Genomic DNA, 20,000 nt, shown 5'->3' with positions numbered 1-20,000 from the left:
TGATGATACCTGGGAAAATTTCTTCAAGGGATACCAGATAAGATACCCAAACCTGAATACATCCCAGTCAACAACTGCCTACTTGAATGGGCCCTAATACTACAAAACTTGATCCTTAATAGGTCCTATCAGGTGGTGCAATTAAGTTAGACATGGCCTGGACCACTCTTGGCTGAGGTTACCTAAGTTAAGTTACCGGTCAAACACTAGAAACAGCTAGACCTTCCCACCAAATTTCAGGCCTTCTGCCTAGAGTAGAAAGAATTATTTCGTTGTTTCCGTTGCTTAATTTTAATTAATTTGATTTCAAATTTTGGCACAAGGCCAGCAATTTCGAGTGTGGGGTATAAGTTGATTATATCACCCCCCACCCCCACTGTACAACTGGTACTTATTTCATTGACCCCACCCCCACCCCACCCAAAAGATGAACGGCAAAGTCTACCTTGGTAGAATTTGAACTCAGAATGTAAGGCAAGGTTAAATACTGCTAAGCATTTTGCCCAGTTTGTCAACAGTTCTGCCAGATTGCCATCTTGTAATTTGTATTAATTAAAAAAAACAAAAAAAAAACAATTTGTACTGTGTCAAATATTGTGTGTGTCAAAGGTCAAATGTCATGGGAACTTACTTGAACTCACTCAAATAGTTTGAGTGGATATACTCAGCCAGTTGAGAGCTATTTTCTAGGATAACAGCCAGGATGTAGTAATGTTGGTAGAGTTTTAGCACTTGTAGTGGCAACAGACAGCTGACCTCTACACAATTGTTGCCATTGGATGTTGGTTTGGTCAGTTCTAGGACTTGGCTCACCATATCGTTGATCATATCCTGAAAACAGAAAACCATGCATTGGTCATAATTACGTAATTACCCTTGACATCATATTAATTAGTTATGTAATGTCAGCTGATAGTGATATAATTTGTGTTGGAATTGTCGTCAACATCATCATCATCATCATCATCATCAACATCATCATCAACATCATCATCAGCATCATCATCAACATCATCATCATCAACATCATCATTAACATCATCATCAACATCATCATCAGCATCATCATCAGCATCATCATCAGCATCATCATTATTGTAGTGTGATGAAGGAAAAGGACAACAGAAATAGAAGCAAACAGGAGAAAGAAATACTGAAGGCCTTACCTGTTGACCTCAGTGGAATGAGCGGTCACTCTCAAGAAACGAACATGTCTTTGCTCGCTGCCGTCTCTGCTCGAACTGACCCCACGATATGCTTCCTGCCCACACATGCCCTGTGACTGTGCCACAGGTCCCCTGCAGTCTTTACTTCCGTCTACCTCATCTGCAATCCCCTCCACCAACACCACATAGCTTATCACAGCCCATAACAACCACTAACACCACAATTATTTAATGTCCAAATTTCCGTTGCCTGCACATGAGTGCCCTCGCCCATGCTGTTGTCATCATCCTATGCCATGCGCACCGGCAGCCTCCTCGCTTGTCCGCTGGCAGCTGCCGTTCCGTTCGTTTGTCCTCTCACTCTCGCATGTTCAGTTTCTTCCTCGCCCTCGCCTAGCCATCGTCGCTGCTGTGTCCCTCCATGCCTTTGCTCATGCAGCCAGGACCATGCCACTTCGCCTTGTGCTTCCTACCCAACGATAACGACATGCTCTTCGTTGTCTCTCTCTACCCACACTCTGCAGGCCACCACATGCTCTCTGGTATCATCGTCATCATCAACATCATTATCATCATCCTCATCAGCATCATCGTTATTTAATGTCCGTAGTCCATGCTGGCATGGGTCGGACGGTTTGACCAGGGCTGGCAAGCTGGGGAGCCGCACAAGGCCCCAGTCTGATTTCACATGGTTTCTAAAGGCTGGATGCCCTACCTAACATGCCAACCCCTTTACAGAGTGTGCTGGGGGTGCTTCTTACGTGGGAGAGGGGAAATTTCATTCCACAGTTGTTGTCCTGTTTTAGCCTCAGAGTAATCCTGACTGAGCAGACATCAAGTGAGTGCAAACAAACCGCATAATCAAACAGTAAATCAGCATAACACGATAAATGAGTTACTTTGTGAAACAATGGCATAACTGAACACTGAAACAACCTGACAGTGGGACCTGATGAATTAGTGAACCAGTCACACAGGTAAGCAATGAACAAAGCTGACCTTGAACTGGGTAAAATGTAAACCAAATTCATCTACCAATCTGTCTGTCTGTCTGTGTGAATGTCTGTCAGTTTGTCTGACTTTCAGCCTGTCTGTCTGCCTATTAGTTTGCCCCTCTCTGTCTCTATCTATCTGCCTGCTTGCCTGTCTGTCTGTCTGTCTGTCTGTCTGTCTGTCTGTCTGTCTGTCTGTCTGTCTGTCTGTCCGTCTATCTATCTATCTATCTATCTATCTATCTGTCTATCTATCTATCTATCTATCTATCTATCTATCTATCTGTCAGTTGGTTGGTCTATCTATCTATCTATCTATCTATATATATATATGTATCAAATGAAATAAAATAAAAAAACAGGACACAAAGGATGTCGCGGTACACATGTTTCGAGCTTTATAAAACAACTTATTCTTACATCAATGTATAATCGACATAACAGATAGTTCAAAAGCCCTCTTCAGCCGCATGCAATTGCTACACCAAACACTCGTATCACATTATGAAAGGTTTGAGAAAGAACATTTGGTATTATTTACGATGGTAGGTAAACTGAATATCACTGAGTATATATATATATTTATGAGTATATGCACTCATATGTATATGTATATCTCCGAAGAGGCCTTATGATATTTTTGTAAATGTCTCATTTATATCTATATATTGACCTACCATAAAAGGCTAATATTGGTAAAATGAGACATACTTATCTACATGGCCGAAACAGCTGTAAGATGTAATCTATACTTATATTTATATTCTCTTTTTTATATATATTCTACTTAATATACAACATTACTCTTTTATATACACTTTTTTATGTACATTCCTTTATGTACACTGATTTGTTCTGCCTTTTTATGTTTAACCCTACAGTCTCTTATGTGGTGGTTTTATAAAGTATGTGATTGAGTATTATCTGGTAATTGATATTTGATTTCGATGTATTCTCCATTTTCTTATCTTGTATATATATATATATATATATATATATATATATATATATATATATATATATATATATATATATATATATATATCTTTCTATCTGTCAATCTACCTATCTATCTGTCTGTCTGTCTGTCTATCTATCTATCTATCTATCTGTCTGTCTGTCTCTCTCTGCCACCACTTCCACTTGTCTGTCCTCATCATCAACTTGTAGCTCGTGGAACAGCCATGCTCTAGGTGACTGTTGTATCCCAAGCGGGTACAGACTACTATACTTCATATCTATTTCTTTACTACCCACAAGGGGCTAAACACAGAGAAGACAAACAAGGACAGACAAACGGATTAAGTCGATTACATTGACCCCAGTGCGTAACTGGTACTTAATTTATCGACCCTGAAAGGATGAAAGGCAAAGTCGACCTCGGCGGAATTTGAACTCGGAACGTAACGACAGACGAAATACGGCTACGCATTTCGCCCAGCGTGCTAACGTTTCTGCCAGCTCGCTGCCTTTACTATACTTCATATAGACATCCACAGCATTAAGTAAACAACCAGGTGTGGCACAACTTACCTCAGCCCCAATATCTTCCACAGCGCCAACCAACCAACTGGTACAAATGTCTTCCTTACTTCCATCTAACTTCTGCAGAAGAAAAAAAAAAAACAAATTGGATATAATTAATATAAATGCAGTGATGGTGGTGGTGGTGGTGGTGGTTGTGGTGGTGGTGGTGGTGGTTGTGGTGGTGGTGGTGGTGGTGGTGGTTGTGGTAGTGGTGGTGGTGGTTGTGGTGGTGGTGGTGGTAGTGGTGGTTGTGGTTGTGGTTGTGGTGGTGGTGGTAGTGGTGGTGGTAGTGGTGGTGGTGGTGGTGGTGGTGGTGGTTGTGGTGGTGGTGGTGTTGGTTGTGGTGGTGGTGGTGTGGTGGTGGTGTGGTGGTGGTGGTGGTGTTGGTTGTGGTGGTGGTGGTGGTGGTGGTGGTGGTGGTGGTGGTGATGTGTAGTGGCAATGGTTGCAATGGCAGCATATGTCAGGAAATTGAGGCTCAATGAGAGAGAAAGAGAGAGAGAGAGAGAGAGAGATGGAGAGAGAGAGAGAGAGAGAGAGAGAGAGAGAGCATGGGTAAGACAGTTTGTCTGGGGTTGGTAAGAGCTGTCCCTTACTCCAATCTGTTTTGGCTTGCTTTCTGCGGCTAGTGGCCCAGGATCTGTGTTGCTATTTAAGAGATTCAAAACAATTTTGCTCTAGCAACGATCACGCTCGGATGGTGCTCTTAGCACCCTACTAGCACGGGGCACAAGTGCCAGTAAGGCGACCCTGGTAACGATCACACTCGAATGGTGCCTTTTATGTGCCACTGGCACATTTGTCTCAGGTATTAAGTTTGGTATGGATAAATATAGCATGGCCCCAAAATTTCAACTGGCCACCTAATTCCTAATTCTCTTGATCTCACTGCACCAGATTTTTCCCTGCGGGGCTATCAAAAGGATCGTGTGTACATTAATTAACAAACCCCACAATATCCAGCAGCTGAAGGAAAACATTTGAAGAGAAATCCATGCACTGGGATGTGACACCCTGACTCGTATTATGGAAAATGCACTTGAAAGGGTGTATGCTTGGGAAATGGTAAATAGGGGTCATTTGCATGACATCATCTTTGAGAACTTGACCAAAAATATTCAAATTGTTACATTGTCATTTACAGAAATATTCTTTCAGAAAAAAAAAAATTATTCAGTTTTTAAATGGTAGAGTGACTTCTGGGTCACCCTGTATGAAAATGCACCAGATTTTTCCCTGTGGGGCTATCAAAAGGATCGTGTGTACATTAAGAAACCCCACAATATCCAGCAGCTGAAGGGAAAACATTTGAAGAGAAATCCATGCACTGGGATGTGACATCCTGACTCATATCATGGAAAATGCACTTGAAAGGGTGTATGCTTGGGAAATGGCAAATAGGGGTCATTTACATGACATCATCTTTTATAACTTGACCAAAAAAAATTCAAATTGTTACATTGTTATTTACAGAAACGTTCTTTCAGAAAAAAAAAAAAATTATTCAGTTTTTAAATGGTAGAGTGACTCCTGGGTCACCCTGTATGAAAATGAATGAGTAAATGTATGACATTGTAAAATAAAAATAAATAATTTTGTGGGTGTACCACATTCCCTTTTGTTATAATCTGTGCCAAGTGGCTTCACTCTCCATGCTTTAGCTTCGTTACTATAGCAACAGTCTGGATGCTTATTGATAACACCATGTATATGTGTATATATATTTATATATATGCCAGCGCCGCCTTGACTGGCTTCTGTGCCGGTGGCACATAAAAAGCACCATCCGAACGTGGCCGATGCCAGCGCCGCCTTGACTGGCTTCTATGCTGGTGGCACATAAAAAGCACCAACTGATTGTGGCCACTGCCAGACTCCCCTGGCACCTGTGCCAGTGGCACGTAAAAAGCACCCACTACACTCTCAGAGTGGTTGGCGTTAGGAAGGGCATCCAGCTGTAGAAACACTGCCAGATCAGACTGGAGCCTGGTGCAGCCTCCTGGCTTCCCAAACCCCAGTCGAACTGTCCAACCCATGCTAGTACGGAAAACGGATGTTAAACGATGATGATAATATAAATGCATTCATATGCAACACACTCAATATTCCTTTATTTTGTTAAGAGATTTAGTCATTGGGCTGTTGCCATGCTGGAGCACCACCTTAAAAGGTTTAGTTGATCACATTGACACCTGTACTTATTAAAAACTCACACACAAGAACTTACCTGTTGGACACAAACGAACAGCTCAAAGATTACGCCAATGCTTAATTCAGTTAATTCCTCTGGGATTGAAGATTTCACCGACTGAAACGACAGACACCATAAGGAATATGTAAATTAGAAGAGGGGTACTATAAGGCTGTGAGTAATTATATGAAATAATAAGGGGAGGAGATTGTAAGGTAGTTTTGTAACATGGAAGGTAAATGTGAAATATGTATAAACTCCGTTAGTTGCTGTTTCGCACCATGTCATTCCGGGTCTCAGAGACCCTGTTGAAGTGAGGGCACGTGGCTTAGTGGTTAGGGCATTTGGCTCATGATCGTAAGGTTGTGAGTTCGATTTCCGGCGACTCGTTGTGTCCTTGAGCAAGACACTTTATTTCACGTTGCTCCAGTCCACTCAGCTGGCAAAAATGAGTTGTACTTGTATTTCAAAGGGTCAACCTTGTCACTCGCTGATTATCCCCGAGAACTACGTTAAGGGTACACGTGTCGGTGGAATGCTCAGCCATTTGCACGTTAATTTCACGAGCAAGCTGTTCCGGTGATCGTATCAGCTGGGATCCTCGTCGTCGTAACCAGCGGAGTCTTTAAGACCCTGTTGAAAGCAGACTATCTTAACCTTTTTGATACGAACCCGCCTGAGACTGTTCTTGGTTCTATGATAAAAACTTACCATTTCCAAGTGATCTAAATTTAAACCTTCTATCAAAAATTCATGCTAATTTCTACTCCAGACACCAGTTCCATAATGACGAAAGAGATTTTACTAAATTCTTCATTATTTTCAAAATTAATTGAAACAAAGTTCGCACAGGAATGGCTGTGTGGTAAGTAGCTTACTTATGAACCACATGGTTCCGGGTTCAGTCCCACTACGTGGCACCTTGGGCAAGTGTCTTCTACTATAGCCTCGGGCTGACCAAAGCCTTGTGAGTGGATTTGGTAGACGGAAACTGAAAAGAAGCCTGTCGTATATATGTATATATATATAAAGTTAATCCAAACATGAAAACACAAAGAGAAAACACAACAAAGTGAGGACGTGGAACAAATATAGTATTATTGGACCCTCAGGAAAGGAAAGAAAGAAGTAGGATTTAACGCTTCAAGCAAAGCTCTTCGTCAGAAACATAGAAAAAGATCCAAGGAAGAGAAGACGGAGGAAAAAAAAAATCGCCAACGATACATGTTCACATGTGTTTGTCCCCCCAACATTGCTTGACAACCAATGCTGGTACGTTTACGTCCCCGTCACCTAGCAGTTCGGCAAAAGAGACTGATAGAATAAGTACTGGGCTTACAAAGAATGAGTCCTGGCGTTAATTTGCTTGATAAAAGGCGATGCCCCAGCATGGCCGCAGTCAAATGACTGAAACAAGTAAAAGAGTAAAAGGTATCAGGTGATGACCGTGATGAAAAGGACAAGAAGGGAAGCTGGGTTGTGTGTAACATTTCTGTGCATCCCACCACACGAGACACGTACAATATTTATTGACCCCAGAATGATTAAAGGAAATGCTATCTTCAGTAGGATTCGAAAGCAGAGCACAAGGTGCCAGAATAAATACCACAAGGTATTTTCTCTGCCTCGGCCAGAAATTTGGTAGGAGGGACACCTGTTCTTAATTTAACAATTGGTTGTTAGTTTATTAGACTTACCTGTGATTGGTTCTTCTTTCTGATAGGGGCCGGTTGCCTTGACAACACACTAATGAGGATCTTCATTAATTCAAATACACCTTCTCTACAGAGAAAAAGCAGTAAATCCGATCAGATGAGGACCAATACAATTTAACTCTTTAGCATTCAAATTACTCTGTCAAATTCAATACTTATTAATTCACATTGTTTTAAATTAATCATGAATTATCTTGTAGCTTCAAGATTTCAATGGTGTGATTATTCATCTTTAGAATGACATTGTATGTTAGTTAGTTAGTTAGTTAACTTTTTGACTCAAAAGCAAAAAGCAAGGCCATGTAGGGGGACATGGAGTTATGTACAGGGTGGTGTTCATGTAAAGAGTTCAGGCCACTTGAGGTCAAGGGAGACTTTGAACAAAGCGGTCGTTGGAATCTTCACCATCTCGTCTGGCAGCTTATTCCATGGATCCGCGACCCGGACGGAGAAAGCTCCTCTCCTTCGATTGAGATGAAATCGTCGCAGATAGAGCTTTTCGGAGTGACCCCGCAGCTGACGCTCTGGAGCAGGAGTGAAGAACAGCTCTTTCGAGAGGTTACACTTTCCGCTTATGATGTTGTGAGCGAGAATGAGATCACCACGGCGGCGGCGTTTTTCTAGAGAATAAAGGTCGAGCGCCTTCAGCCTTTCTTCATAAGACAAATTCTTGAGACCATGAACCATGCGTTTGAATATAAAACAAGAAGGTTGAGGTGGGATATTGCTGGTTTAACCGTTTTTTTTTGGCATTCAGGTTACTCTGTCAAGTGTAAAGCTTATCTACTTATAATATTTTGAATTAATCATGCATTAACCTCATAGCTTTGGGATTTCAAGGATATGATTGTTTATTTTAAGAATGACATTTTAAAAAGGCCAGATTTAGGCAGTTTGAACATAAACCAGGCCTACAGCGAGAAATACTCACCGTAACAAAATACAGTGATTAACTTTCTTATGGGGTCAAATATGCCCCAAGCATGTTTGAACTGGCAACAAGTTTATATTTATACACGGCGCAGGAGTGGCTGTGTGGTAAGTAGCTTGCTAACCAACCACATGGTTCCGGGTTCAGTCCCACTGCGTGGCATCTTGGGCAAGTGTCTTCTGCTATAGCCCCGGGCCGACCAAAGCCTTGTGAGTGGATTTGGTAGATGGAAACTGAAAGAAGCCCGTCGTAGATATATATATATATATGTATGTATGTATGTATATGTTTGTGTGTCTCTGTTTGTCCCCCCAACATCACTTGACAACCGATGCTGGTGTGTTTACGTCCCAGTCACTTAGCGGTTTGGCAAGAGAGACCGATAGAGTAAGCACTAGGCTTACAAAAAATAAGTCCTGGGGTCGATTTGCTCGACTAAAGGTGTTGCTCCAGCATGGCCGCAGTCAAATGACTGAAATAAATAAAAGAATAAAAGAATATGGAAATGTGTGTGTGACTTAAGGGAGATTTAGCTGTTGTTTCTAGCACAACCCATGACGACCTTCCTCGCTTTTTTTGTCACTCTGACATGTATTGATGATTTTCAATATTTTTCTCCCTGTAAACACATTTTATGGAATGATGATCTGATGGTCCATTGCTGGGATTTAAGCAGCAACACAAAACTTTTTGTAATTATAACTTTTAACCCTCACCTTGCATCAGGTGAGTCCATGTGTAGGTGTGTGAGTGTGGGTGTATGAAAGGACATATTGACAAACAGAAATATGCTGTTGGGAGTGGAGGATGTGGCCTGACTCACTGACTTGGCAGTCACCCACAAAATTATAAACCATCTTACGAACAATAACTCTGAGCACCTTTTCAAACTCCACCTGTCTAACACCCGTGGACATATTTACAAAGTCAGAAAACAGCACAGCTCCCTTGATTTTCGGAAACATTTTTTCACTCCAAGTGTTGCTGAAGCATGGAACAAACTGCCGGCATCAGTTGTTAGTTGTCGGAGCACTGAATCCATCAAAACTTCCATGCTTCCTGAGATTCCCCAAACACTACACCTGATTTCCTCCCCTCCATACACACACAAGCATGTATCTGACTCATACTTTGTTCGCTTTCCAGACATTTGTACATTTCTGCATATGCTTTATATGCAATTTCTGACAAGTTGTGGCGCACCTGAGCAATGTATACAATAATTTCATTATTATTATATTAAGCAGATGACTACAACCACATCAATGTCACTGAGTTGGATGCAGTGCTGACAGGAGTGAATTTGGCCTTGAAATGGGGGCTGCACTCCATCGAAATCCAGACGGATTTGGCCACCGTGTTTGGCTGGGTAGGATTGATGATCAATGATGAGAAGAGGGTGCGAACCGAAGGGGCTTCAGAAATGTTAGTGAAGCACCACCTAGGGGTTCTAGGAGAGCTGATTGGCAAGTTCAGCCTGAAGCTGAACATGGTCTTTGTGCCTTCAGAGAGAAACAAGGTAGAAGTTCTAACCAGGGTAAAAAAAAAACGGGTTAGGGGAGCCAAAAGAATCGAAGCAAATGGTAGCTGTGGTGTGTCGGTTAAATGATCCAAGCTAAGGAGACTGCATGCCGTACATCCTATGGGCATAGAGAGGACCCTGTATCTTGCCAGGAGGATTGATGCTGATGTTACTAGACGGAGCATCGAAAAGGTGATCAGGAACTGTGATAGGGGTCGATCCATCAACCCTGTTCCAGGTGTGCATGAGCAGGGAAACATTTTGGTAGAGCACAACTGGAGGCAATTAGCAGTGGATGTGACAGTACCATCAGGGGACGTATCTCTCGATGGTTGACTTTGGGCCGGGGTGGATGGCCATTTGGAGGGATTTGAGGGCAGGCACTGCGGACGAGCTGGCACGTACTCTAAATGAACTATTCTGAGAGTGGGACCCTGTGGACGAAATTGCTGATGGACAACGGCACAGTGTTGAAGGTGGCGAGCTGACAGAATCGTTAGCACGCCGGGCGAAATGCGTAGCCGTATTTCGTCTGCCGTTATGTTCTGAGTTCAAATTCCGCCGAGGTCGACTTTGCCTTTCATCCTTTCGGGGTTGATAAATTAAGTACCAGTTATGCACTGGGGTCGATATAATCGACTTAATCCGTTTGTCTGTCCTTGTTTGTCCTCTCTGTTTTGCCCCTTGTGGGTAGTAAAGAAATAGGTATGCTGCACAATTCTGTGGAACAGAGGAATACAATTCCAAAAACAACATTTCTATGGATGGAATGCCACATTATATCTTCGTTGGATAATGGTTGTGGAGAAGAGGAAGAGAATGAGGTTCCCAGCTTAAGAAGATCGCAATATGCAAGGGGCCTGCCTGGGGTGGGTGGTAGATGGTAAAATCTGTAATTTTACCTGGTAGATTTCGACATGGACTGAAATGAGGAGGTGAACTTTGAGACCAGTGGAGTGTGTGGGGATGAGCATGAAGAAGAGGGTCATGACGTCAATGGTCAAGGGTCTGACCGGAAGAGGAAGCGCGAGAGGGGAAGTTACAGGAGAGAGGTGAACGTGGGTGTCTTTTTGCCTGCTTGAGGCGTCATGGACGGACGTCGAGGAATTCGCTCCCGGGTTCGTCAGGTAGCAGCCGCTTTTACTGGGTGGCAGGTGTAGGGCAGGATCGCTGGAGAGATTACTACTAGATGGGCGTTGGCGAGAGAGGAAGGTAAGTAAAAACTTCTATAATTTCTCATGCATGACAGGGTTTTTACCATAAAAATGTAGGTAAACATAAGAAAACGAGGTTGTAAACAAAATGAAAGCAATGCATGAGTTAATACAGAGAAAGAGAGAGAGAGAGAGAGAGAGAGAGACGGAGTGTGGTAAATATATAGAGAGAGAGAGAAAGAGAAAGAGAGAGAGAAAGAAGAGAGAGGGAGAGATAAAGAGAGAGAGAAAGAAAGAGAGAGAGAAAGAAATAAAAACAGAGATAGAGAGAGAGAAAGAAAGAGAGAGAGAGAGAGACGGAGTGTGGTAAATATATAGAGAGAGATAGAGAAAATGGGGAAGTTGTTACTCTTCCTAGTAAATTATATTTTTTCATTGTTAAACCCACACAACCACATACATTCGCATTTATGCAGAAGAATATATACACATAGTTATATAAACGTAAATATATACACGTGGGTGCTGAAGTGTTCCTGGCTTTTTCGATAAAAGAAGATACTGGAGGATCAGTTAATTATGGTTTTATCCAGGTTTTCTAAGCCCCGTAGAAGAACTCAGAAGGTTGGGTCTCCAACTAGGCCTTTCATGATATCCTTAAAACCAGGAACTTTTCAGCACCCCTCGTATATATATATATGCGCGTATATATATATGTATAGGCAATGTTTCGTTTGTAGTAGCCTACAAACGAAACATTGCCATATTACTCTTTTACTCTTTTACTTGTTTCAGTCATTTTGACTGCGGCTATGCTGGAGCACCGCCTTTAGTCGAGCAAATCGGGACTTATTCTTTGTAAGCCCAGTACTTATTCTATCGGTCTCTTTTGCCGAACCGCTAAGTGACGGGGACGTAAACACACCAGCATCGGTTGTCAAGCAATGCTAGGGGGACAAACACAGCAGACACACAAACATATATATATACATATATACGACAGGCTTCTTTCAGTTTCCGTCTACCAAATCCACTCACAAGGCATTGGTCTGCCCGGGGCTATAGCTGAAGACACTTGCCCAAGATGCCACGCAGTGGGACTGAACCCGGGACCATGTGGTTGGTTAGCAAGCTACTTACCACACAGCCACTCCTACGCCTCTCTCTCTCTCTCTCTCTCTCTCTATATAATATATATATATATATTATATATAATAATATATATATGTATATATTATATATATATATATATATATATATATATATAATATATCTATATTATATATATATATATATATATATATATATATATATATAATATATATATATATAATATATACTTTATAATTAGGGTTCAGCAAAGATTTGCTTCACCACATACCGAAGTTTAGAAATAGCAGTCAAAAAATCTTAGCTATTCCTTCTACTTTAAAAGGGGCTCCCAGAAAAACCAAAGTACTTGAAAACAATCCACGCAGGCAAAAGGGAAAAATAAAGAAAATCAAATCGATATTAGGTTACCCACGTACGCGCGTTTCGGAATTAGATCGGTATAAAGGGTTTTATATATATATATATATATATATATATATATATATTGGACGTAACTTCGGTATAAGTACCGGAAGTACCAGCTACATTTCAAGAAAGTGTTTTTTATATATATATGCGGGGTTAGGGTTTGTGTTGGGGTTAGGGGTGGGAGAAAAGGGTTTCTGTTATCTTCAGAAATGTAAGCAAAGTCACGTGTGTACTTATACCGAAGGATTGCCATATTTTGATATATATATATATATATATCATAATGATGTTGATAAATATTTATATCTATCTATCTTCTATATTTGTCTGTCTGTCTATCTATCTATCTATCCATCTATTTGTTTGTCTGTCTATCTATATCTATATATTTCTATCTATATCTATCTGTCTGTCTATTTCTATCTATCAATCTACCTATCTGTCTGTCTATCTATCTATTTCTATCTATCTAATCTCTCTCTCTCTCTCTCTCTCTCTCTGTCTGCCTGCCTGCCTCTCTTTCTGTCCGTGTGTGTGTTTGTGTGTGCGGACACACAAAGTATTGTTTATCAGTATTTTCCGATATTCAAGCTGGGTGTTTTTTTTTACAAAGGTATGTGGTTTAGTAAACTCTGTAAAAACACCTACAGAGCTTCTTATGTTTCACGCTGGAGTGACTTTGAATGAGCAATAACAACAATGGCACAGACTGTGACGCAGCACCAATGGATGGTGCCAACCTCAGTGGCAAGGCGGAAGTAGCTTATGAACAACAATATTAACTACAACAGCACCAACATCAGCAATACTACGACGACCACCACCACCAACTACAACAACAACAAGTGATAAAACTATCGGTAACAACAACAACAATAATGATGATGATGATGATGATAAGAGATGGCATAGGAGTGGCTGTGTGGTAAGTAGCTTGCTTACCAACCACATGGTTCCGGGTTCAGTCCCACTGCGTGGCACCTTGGGCAAGTGTCTTCTACTATAGCCTCGGGCCGACCAAAGCCTTGTGAGTGGATTTGGTAGATGGAAACTGAAAGAAGCCCGTCGTATATATGTATAAATATATGTGTGGTATCTGTGTTTGTCCCTCCCATCATCGCTTGGCAACCGATGTTGGTGTGTTTACGTCCCCGTAACTTAGCGGTTCGACAAAAAAGACCGATAGAACAAGTACTAGGCTTACAAAGAATAAGTCCTGGGGTCGATTTGCTCGACTAAAGGCGGTGCTCCAGCATGGCCGCAGTCAAATGACTGAAACAAGTAAAAGAGTAAAGAGTGTTGTTGTGTGGTCAATTGTGGCCAGCAGAAGGTAATTAACGATCGTGGGAGACATTCAACCTCCAAGTACCAATCTCAAAATCCTAACTCCCCCCATATTATTATTATTATTATGATTATTATCATTGAGTGAGAGAGAGCAGTGCATGCCATCAAAGTGACACTGGGGTAAAATATACGAAGCCCAGTATACCCCTCATGACTACCCGGCTGATAAAGGTACACCAGGCACATGCATCACAACCATATGTGCGCGACATGGTGATCTCATATCAAGATAAACAGCACATGACCTTGCAGGTGGGGGCCAGTTAGAATTTTCTTCAGGTGAGTAGCCCATCCCACTCAAAAGGTCCTGAATAAGGGTTGTTTAAGGATGTTGAAAGAACCACCCATGTTTCCAGAGGTGAATTATTCAAACCCCAAAGAATCCCTCTCAACACACGGCTATGATGCTCCCCCACTACTTCTGCTCATGATCAGAGAGATGCACATATCGTCAGCCACTAAGGGACATGCTCAACTGGTTAAGGTCAAACAACTGACAAGCAATCTGTGGTATTGAGCAGAATATTTGCTGTAGCCCATCTTTTATACCAAGACAAAACAATGTACATGATAACACTTCCAATCAGTTAAGATCAGAAGCCATGAGAGCCACTGCCTGGTACTGCATCAGGGCATTTATTATTATTATTATTATTATTATTATTATTATTATGGGAACAGTTAGGATTTTGAGGTTTTACTTGGAGGTTGAATGTCTCCCACGATAATTAATTACCTACTGCTGACCACAAGTGACCACACAACAACATTGATCACCATCTCTTATTATTCTTAGGCACTTGGAAGAAAATAATAATAATAATAATAATAATAATAGTAAATATAAGGACCTGGAAATCAAAATACAAAAGATGGGGAATCTTAAAAAAAAAACTGTTCCTGTTATTGTAGGTGCCTAGGTATGATAAAAAGGGATGTCAGAAAAACACTAGACAATATCCCTGGAGAACCATGTCTCAAGGAAATCCAAAAGATTGTGCTAACAAGTACTGCCCACATCCTTAGAAAAACCCTATCAATGTAAATGCTTGTGTTGTATTACATGGAGATATTTCTCTACTTCCCCTCCCAAGCTTTCAGCTATATTTCAACAACTCTTAACCTTCATTGCCCTAGGCGCTGGGTGTGCCCGGCAAGTGATTGCATCAAACATGCAGATAAAAGTAAATGACAATAAAATAATAATAATAATAATAATAATAATGAATAATAATAATAATAATAATAATAATAATAATAATAATACTAATAATACTAATAATAATAATAATCCCTTCTACTAAATGCACAAGGCATGAAATTTGAGGGGAGGGGTTATGTCGATTATATTAACCCCAGTGTTTCACAGGCACTTAAATTATCGACACCGAGAGGATGAAAGGCGAAGTCGACTTTGGGAGAATTTGAACTCAGAACGTAGCGACGGGCGAAATACTGCTAAGCACTTTGTGCAGCTTGTTAAAGAAGAACAATAATAGCAACAGCAACAACATATGGCATGGCTCTCATGAAATTCACACACAAGTGGTTGAATGCTCCACTGACACATGTGACCTTACTCTTTACTCTTTTACTTGTTTCAGTCATTTGACTGCGGCCATGCTGGAGCACCGCCTTTAGTCGAGCAAATCGACCCCGGGACTTATTCTTTGTAAGCCCAGTACTTATTCTATCGGTCTCTTTTTGCCGAACCGCTAAGTGACGGGGACGTAAACACACCAGCATCGGTTGTCAAGCAATGCTAGGGGGACAAACACAGACACACAAACACACACACACACACACATATATATATATATATATATATATACATATATACGACAGGCTTCTTTCAGTTTCCGTCTACCAAATCCACTCACAAGGCATTGGTCGGCCCGGGGCTATAGCAGAAGACACTTGCCCAAGGTGCCACGCAGTGGGACTGAACCCGGAACCATGTGGTTGGTTAGCAAGCTACTTACCACACAGCCACTTCTGCGCCTTCTTAATGTAGTTCTCCGGGTGATCCAGTGTGACACACGGAATGGGACGAGGCCGGCCCTTTTGTATTACAGGGACAACTGGTTTTTGCCAGCTGGTGTAGACTTGGAGCAACGTGAAATAGAGTGTCTTGCTCAAGGACACAGTGTTCCATCAGAAATCGAACTCACGACCTTAGAAGCAACAACATATAAGTAGGGTCTTACTTGGCTGCGACGAGGGTTGATATCCGGGATGACAGGACTTCAGTTTCTCGGAACATGACTCGCAGAATTTCCAAAACTAGGCACAACAGACTGGAATAGAAGAAGAAAGAATATGCATGGTGGTGGTCGTGGTCTCGTTTAGCATCATCATCATCACCATCACCGTCATCATCATTATCGTCATCATCATCGTTATTGTCAGTCATTGTCATCATCACTATCATCATTATCGTAATCATTGTCATCGTCATCATCATCATCATCACCATCATCATCACCATCATCATCATCACCACCACCATCATCATTATCGTAATCATCGTCATTGTCATCATCACCATCATCGACATCATCATCATCATCTCCATCGTCATTGTCATCATCATCATCATCATTATTGTCATTGTCATCTTAATCATCACACTCATCATCATCATCACCACCATCATCGTCATCATTATCGTAATCATCATCATCGTTATTGTCATTGTCATCATCATCATTATCATAATCATGGTCGTTGTCATCATCTCCATCATCATCATCATCGTCATTGTCATCATCATCATTATCGTAATCATCTCCCTTGTCAACATCATCATCATTATTGTCATCGTCATCTCCATCATCATCATCTCCATCATCATCATCATCGTCATTGTCATCATCATCATCATCGTAATCATCGTGATTGTCATCCCATCATCATCATCATCACCATCACCATCATCATTATCGTAATCATCTCCCTTGTCAACATCATCATCATTATTGTCATCATCATCATCATCACCACCACCGTAACCCCCCACCCCCATGATTATGACATTCATCATCACCTCAACTGTCTCTCCAATGCTGCTGCTGCGGCTGCTGCTCCTTCCAGCACCACTTCCAACAACACCACCACCACTACCACCAACATAATAGTGGGTACCCCCTCCTCCCAACCAACAACAAAAAGTACCACAAAAACTGCTACTACCACTGTCACCAACACTACTGCCACCACCACCACCACCATCCTCAACACCACCACAACTACTACCACCACCACCACCACCACAACTACTACCACCACCACCACCACCACCATCCTCAACACCACCACAACTACTACCACCACCACCATCCTCAACACCACCACAACTACTACCACCACCACCACCATCCACAACACCACCACAACTACTACCACCACCACCACCACCACCATCCTCAACACCACCACAACTACTACCACCACCACCACCACCACCATCCTCAACACCACCACAACTACTACCACCACCACCATCCTCAACACCACCACAACTACTACCACCACCCACACCACCACATCCACAACACCACCACACTCCTAACCACCACCACCACCACCACCATCCTCAACACCACCACAACTACTACCACCACACCCCACCACAACTACTACCTACCACACACCACACCACCATCCTCAACACCACCACCACCACCATCCTCAACACCACCACAACTACTACCACCACCACCATCCTCAACACCACCACAACTACTACCACCACACCACCACCACCACCACCACCACCATCCTCAACACCACAACTACTACCACCACCACCACCACCATCCTCAACACCACCACAACTACTACCACCACCACCACCACCATCCACAACACCACCACAACTACTACCACCACCACCACCACCACCATCTTCAACACCACCACAACTACTACCACCACCACCACCCCACAACTACTACCACCACCACCACCACCACCCTCAACACCACCACAACTACTACCACCACCACCACCACCATCCACAACTACTACCACCACCACCACCACCACCATCCACAACTACTACCACCACCACCACCACCACCATCCACAACTACTACCACCACCACCACCACCACCATCCACAACTACTACCACCACAACCACCACCACCACCACCAACACCACCACAATTACTACTACCACCACTACCACCATCCTCACCACCACTGCTGCTGCCACCTACAGGATATAACAAGGGTGTATATTGTGAACACGAATTAATTGTATATATACACAATTCTTTGGGAAGTGCTCTGGTGAGATTATTCACGGGTTTAAATTCTTTTGTACCCAGGTGGAAAAACCTTCAACCGACAACACCTGGAAAATCTGAAAGAAATTTGCACCCACCCTGCAACACACCTTTGTGCCACCTTCTTTGTAATACACTGCACCTTATCTTAAGAGGAAGACTTAATAGCCAATGCAATGATTTAGTTTTTGTTTCTTTGACAAGGAACTAAACAAGTTTAGAAAGTTTGGGCTCTGACTGGCTGTGTGGGAAGCAGCTTGCTTCACAACCACATGGTTCTGGGTTCAATCCCACTGCGTGACACCTTGGGCAAGTATCTTCTACTATAGCCTTGGGCCAACCAAAGCTTTGTGAGTGGATTTGGTAGACAGAGACTGAAACAAGCTCATCGTATATATATATGTATATTTATATACACTCATATATACATACACACATATATAGATAGATAGATTGATATATAATAGGTGCTGGTGTGGCTGTGCAGTATGAAGCTTGCTTCCCAACCACATAGTTCCGGGTTCAGTCCCATTGCGTGGCACCTTGGGCAAGTGTCTTCTAATATAGACTCGGGCTGATCAAAGCCTTGTGAGTGGATTTGGTAGACGGAAACTGAAAGAAGCCTGTTGTATATATATATATATATATATATATATATATATATACACGACAGGCTATTTGGTAGACACGGAAACTGAAAGAAACCTGTTGTGCATATATATATATATATATACGACAGGCTTCTTTCAGTTTCCATCTACCAAATCCTCTCACAAGGCTTTGATCAGCCCGAGGCTAGAATAGAAGACACTTAATTAAATTAAACAGTAGCTTGTTTACCAACCACATGGTTCCGGGTTCAGTCCCACTGTGTGGCACCTTGAGCAAGTGTCTTCTATTATACTCTCGGGCCGACCAAAGCCCTGTGAGTGGATTTGGTAGACGGAAACTGAAAGAAGCCTGTCGTATATATGTATATATATATATATATATGTGTGTGTGTTTGTGTGTCTGTGTTTGTCCCTCTAGCATTGCTTGACAACTGATGCTGGTGTGTTTACGTCCCCGTCACCTAGCGGTTCGGCAAAAGAGACCGATAGAATAAGTACTGGGCTTCCAAAAGAATAAGTCCTGGGGTCGAGTTGCTCGACTAAAGGCGGTGCTCCAGCATGGCCACAGTCAAATGACTGAAACAATTAAAAGAGTAAAAGAGTAATGACTTTAAAACACTAATGATCCACTTCTCATTGTTAATTATTGCTCCATTTTTTATCGTCTCTCTATACATTAAACCACGGTTTTACCTTTAAATTACCTACTACCTTATACCTTATAACGACGACTATACATACTGAGGTAATACACCAGGAGTGCCTACAGATACATCTATACATTGAATAACCTCTAACTTATATCTTACTTATGTATATGTATATATATTTGTGTGTTTGTGTCTGTGTTTGTCCCGCCCATCATCGCTTGACAACCAGTGTTGGTGTGTTTACATCACCGCAACTTAGGCGCTTAGTGAAAGAGACCAATAGAATATGTACCAGGCTTACAAAAAAAGCTCAGGGGGTCGATTTCTTCAACTAAAAGGCAGTGCTCCATCATGGCCACAGTCATATGACTGAAACAAGTGA

The 20,000-nt window shown here is 42.0% G+C and overlaps 1 protein-coding gene across 4 annotated transcripts in view; it reads right to left on the bottom strand.

Annotated features, from left to right (window-relative positions):
• LOC115224058 (uncharacterized protein C12orf56-like) overlaps positions 1 to 20,000 on the bottom strand; it is a 69,180-nt gene that overhangs the window by 9,937 nt on the left and 39,243 nt on the right. For all 4 annotated transcript variants that reach the window (XR_005003641.1, XM_036512765.1, XM_029794858.2 and 1 more), the window contains 5 exons: positions 16,274 to 16,363; positions 7,574 to 7,658; positions 5,913 to 5,993; positions 3,692 to 3,763; positions 632 to 831 (listed from right to left, as the gene is read on the bottom strand). Coding sequence is in view for 3 of the 4 variants with exons in the window: in XM_036512765.1 (XP_036368658.1) it covers positions 632 to 831; positions 3,692 to 3,763; positions 5,913 to 5,993; positions 7,574 to 7,658; positions 16,274 to 16,363 (528 nt within the window). In the remaining variant the exon portion in view is untranslated. The remainder of the gene's footprint in view (positions 1 to 631; positions 832 to 3,691; positions 3,764 to 5,912; positions 5,994 to 7,573; positions 7,659 to 16,273; positions 16,364 to 20,000) is intronic.

Source organism: Octopus sinensis, linkage group LG24 (genome assembly GCF_006345805.1).
Source record: "Octopus sinensis linkage group LG24, ASM634580v1, whole genome shotgun sequence".
NCBI lineage: Eukaryota > Metazoa > Mollusca > Cephalopoda > Octopoda > Octopodidae > Octopus > Octopus sinensis.
Note: the sequence above shows the minus strand (reverse complement) of the source record. Positions and strands in the feature narration are given on the sequence as shown.